The following is a 3,752-nucleotide window of genomic DNA, read 5'->3' as shown; positions in this document are numbered from 1 at the left end:
TTATACCATGTGGTAGACTGATTGTTACTTAATAGTTTGTCAAGTTATTATTTTCACTCTTGAAGCTTTTAAGCAAAAGAGTTTAAGTTTTGTATTTGAAGTGTAATATTCTAAATTGAGTTGTGTTTTGATACAATAACTAGGACTGGAACTGTTAGATACCACTGAGATGATTTAAAAAATGAGATGGTAATTTTTCATATCTAGATGATGATTTTTAAGTAGAAATTGCATAACATACTAGACTTTTTAGACTTGGAAAAAAAAGTTCCACTTTCTTTTTAAAAAAACTAATTCTAAGTTTTCTTTAAGTAACTAACAACCTTCTTTTTAGATGTCAAATGACAGTTTTTTAGGCTTATTTTATTGAAGTAAACGTTGTTACGGTAAGAACTGTGTTGTGGCGGTTGTTACACGTTTTCCTATTCTCACCTTAAATACTTTTTCTACAAAATTTCCCAATTTTCTGTTAAAGAAAAATTTCAATTTGCAAATTTCGCTATCTCCCTGTCCTTGTTAATCCAGTTGCGAATCAGACACATTACCATCCTTCCAATTTTAAGCTATACCTCGTTTGGATGATGAGAAAATTCTCCAAAAAATCACTTTTTTTTCTCTTTCTCTCTCTTAGTATTCTTGTAGTTTCTAGTGTTTAGTTCACTCAACCCAGATACAAAGATTCAATCTTTCTCTTCTTTATTGAAAGTAGATGATGGAATTCAACTGAAGAGAGAAACTGTGTGCAAGAATATGGCTTATGTACAAGGGTTTACTCCAACCTTGAAATTGGGTTTTGTGTTTTCTTCAGTTATTTCGCCTAAACAGAGACACCCTTTGGTTTTCCCTTCATCAAAGTGTAGATTTTCCCTCAAATTCAATGATGGGTCATTCAAATTTCAGAATCCTTTGTTTGTGTCTGCAAAACCCATTAAGGGAACAAAATCGGTGGAGCTTGACCGGTTTGTGACCAGTGATGATGAAGAGGAGGAAGAAATGGGAGATGGGTTCTTGGAAGCAATAGAGGAGCTTGAGAGGATGACTAGAGAGCCTTCTGATGTTCTGGAGGAGATGAACGATCGTCTCTCGGCTAGAGAGCTTCAGCTTGTGTTGGTTTATTTCTCTCAAGATGGGAGAGATTCTTGGTGTGCTTTGGAGGTTTTTGATTGGTTGAGGAAAGAGAATAGGGTGGATAAAGAGACTATGGAGTTGATGGTTGCTATTATGTGTGGTTGGGTGAGGAAGTTGATTGAGGAAAAGAGTGGTGTTGGTGATGTTGTTGACCTTCTTGTTGATATGGATTGTGTTGGGTTGAGGCCTGGTTTTAGTATGATTGAGAAGGTTGTTTCTTTGTATTGGGATATGGGGGAGAAAGAAGGGGCGGCTTTGTTTGTGGAAGAGGTTTTGAGGCGGGGAGTTTCTTGGAATGAGGAGGATCCTCAAGGGCATAAAGGAGGGCCAACTGGGTATCTTGCTTGGAAGATGATGGTAAGAGTTTTATAGTTCACACCTAGATTTTTAAGTTTTGTAGCACCGACACCTTTGAAAGAAGGCTTGTGTGCGTGCCAAACACCAATGCTTGAGATTACGTTCATTTTTTTTCAAATTATTATTGATGTTGATGTGTTGGTGTCGTTTCTGGTGTCCGTGTTGTTGAAGAATATCTTGCTTGTGCTGGTTGTTTAGTGTTGATCATTTGCTTCACTTGATTTAGATGTTTTGTTAAGTGTAATTGTGATGTTTTTGAATTGGTTGGTTCTTCTTGCTTTTTCTTGAGTAAGTTCAGTTGATGGCATTGTTGCATGTTTTACATTTGGTTCACTTTTAAGCGTTTGATTTTTTAGAAAAGCTCCTAGTTCATTAATGTAGAAGCTCTTAGAGGAGCTTATGAGTAAGTATCATCCATAGTCCAAACAAAATTAGCATACCTAGAAGCAACTTTTTACATTAGAGCATCCATGAAAAAGGTCTTCTCATATAAGCTCTTCTAGATACACTTATCATGTTGGCAACTAGCTACAAAAAGTAAAGTAACCAAACATCTATATTTTTACTAAAATCACACTTAATGGGTGGTTAAAACAATGGATACAAAGAAACTTGTAAAATGTCCTACTTTGATTTTAAAATTATGTTTAATAGAAATCTCTAGTGCTTCCAAGAGCTTCTCTATAAGAATAAGCTCTTCTCCCATTAGAGCTAATGATTCTGTTTGGATTGGCATATTTGAGGTTATCTATAGGCATACGCAATTGTAAGATTATTAGGAAGGGCTTGTGAAAACAGCTTCTAACATGTTCATATATTGTTTTCAGCTTATTTTCCATGCTCTCCGTAATAGCTTATGTTCATATAAAGTTTGACTTTATTTTATCTTGTTATAGAATAGTTTATTTCAAAGTACTTAGATGATAAGTGCTTATGCTGAATGTTTTTAATTAAGTTATTTATCCAAAAAGGGCCTTAGCATCATCCAAACACAAAAGTAGCTTAACTAGAAGCTAATATTTACAGTAGAACTTCTATGATAAGATCTTCTCCTATAAGCATTTCTAGATATATTTGTGGTAATGACCAAATGAATGTCAATAGTTTTTTTATTATTGATTGAATGATTTAGTTTCATGGATATCAATTCTTTCTTTTCAGGCTGAGGGTGACTACCGTGGGGCTATTAGATTGGTAATTCGTTTTAGAGAAGCCGGCTTGAAGCCTGAGATCTACAGTTACCTTGTTGCAATGTCTGCCGTAGTTAAGGAGCTCAACGAGTTTGCCAAAGCTCTACGAAAGTTGAAAAGTTTCTCTAGGGCCGGGCTGATTACCGAATTCGACCGAGAAGATGTTGAGCTAGCAGAGAACTACCAATCAGAACTTCTAGCCGACGGAGCTCGCTTATCCAAATGGGTGATTCAAGACGGCAGTCCATCACTTCACGGAGTTATTCACGAAAGGCTCCTCGCAATGTACATTTGCGCCGGCCGTGGAATCGAAGCCGAGCAACAATTATGGAAAATGAAACTCGTCGGCAAAGAAGCCGACGGAGGTCTCTACGACATCGTTCTAGCCATATGCGCTTCTCAGAAAGAGGACACAGCGACAGCAAGGCTAATGATGCGGTTGGAAGTAGCGAGCCCGCCGCAGAAGAAGAAAAGTTTGTCATGGTTGTTAAGAGGCTATATTAAAGGTGGCCATTTCAATGAAGCAGCAGAAACTCTGATGAAAATGCTTGAGTTGGGATTTTATCCTGAATATTTGGATAGAGTTGCTGTTGTTCAAGGTTTGAGGAAAAGGATTCATCAATATGGAAATTTAGATGCTTATATTAAGCTTTGTAAGTCACTTTCTGAAGCAAATCTTATAGGACCTTGTATTGTGTATTTGTATACAAGGAAATATAAGCTTTGGGTTGTGAAAATGGTGTAAGAAATGTAGTAGAGTACTCACTGGTGGTTATTACTCGTATAAATTTGTATAGTTTTAATGTGAAATGAAGAAATTGTAATGGTAGAGGATGTATGATAAATATAATAGTTTTGATCTTTTCTGAGTCACTCTCATGCTATATAAGAATATGTGGATGTATTATATGTTCTTTCCTAAGCTTATCTTACAGCTTATTTGTCTCATGTATAATAAATATTTTTGACCCGTATGCCACTCTCTTGTGTCCGGAAGCATAATTTCAGACGAAAAAACTTTGTTCTTATTTAAGAGAATATCTAGAGGGTAAAACAAAAAACAATGTTTTTGGGAAG

General features: G+C 36.1%; 1 protein-coding gene across 1 annotated transcript; it reads left to right on the top strand.

Annotated features, from left to right (window-relative positions):
* The first annotated feature begins 465 nt into the window (after positions 1 to 465).
* LOC131628779 (pentatricopeptide repeat-containing protein At2g30100, chloroplastic-like) lies at positions 466 to 3,548 on the top strand. The gene is made up of 2 exons (XM_058899598.1): positions 466 to 1,485; positions 2,647 to 3,548. The coding sequence occupies exons 1-2, from the start codon at positions 751 to 753 to the stop codon at positions 3,418 to 3,420; spliced, it is 1,509 nt and encodes a 502-aa protein (XP_058755581.1). The 5' UTR covers positions 466 to 750; the 3' UTR covers positions 3,421 to 3,548.
* Positions 3,549 to 3,752: the final 204 nt, after the last annotated feature.

This window comes from Vicia villosa, unplaced genomic scaffold, assembly GCF_029867415.1.
Source record: "Vicia villosa cultivar HV-30 ecotype Madison, WI unplaced genomic scaffold, Vvil1.0 ctg.000477F_1_1_3, whole genome shotgun sequence".
Classification (NCBI taxonomy): Eukaryota; Viridiplantae; Streptophyta; class Magnoliopsida; order Fabales; family Fabaceae; genus Vicia; species Vicia villosa.
The sequence above is the reverse complement of the archived record's forward strand: the minus strand, read 5'-3'. Positions and strand labels throughout refer to the sequence as shown.

What these genes read in the sequence shown, in the direction of transcription:
- LOC131628779 (XM_058899598.1), top strand. Translation starts at nt 751, where the DNA reads ATGGCTTATGTACAAGGGTTTACTCCAACCTTGAAATTGGGTTTTGTG. An exon ending in ATCTTGCTTGGAAGATGATG is followed by an intron (nt 1,486 to 2,646) that starts GTAAGAGTTTTA and finishes CTTTCTTTTCAG; the next exon opens with GCTGAGGGTGACTACCGTGG.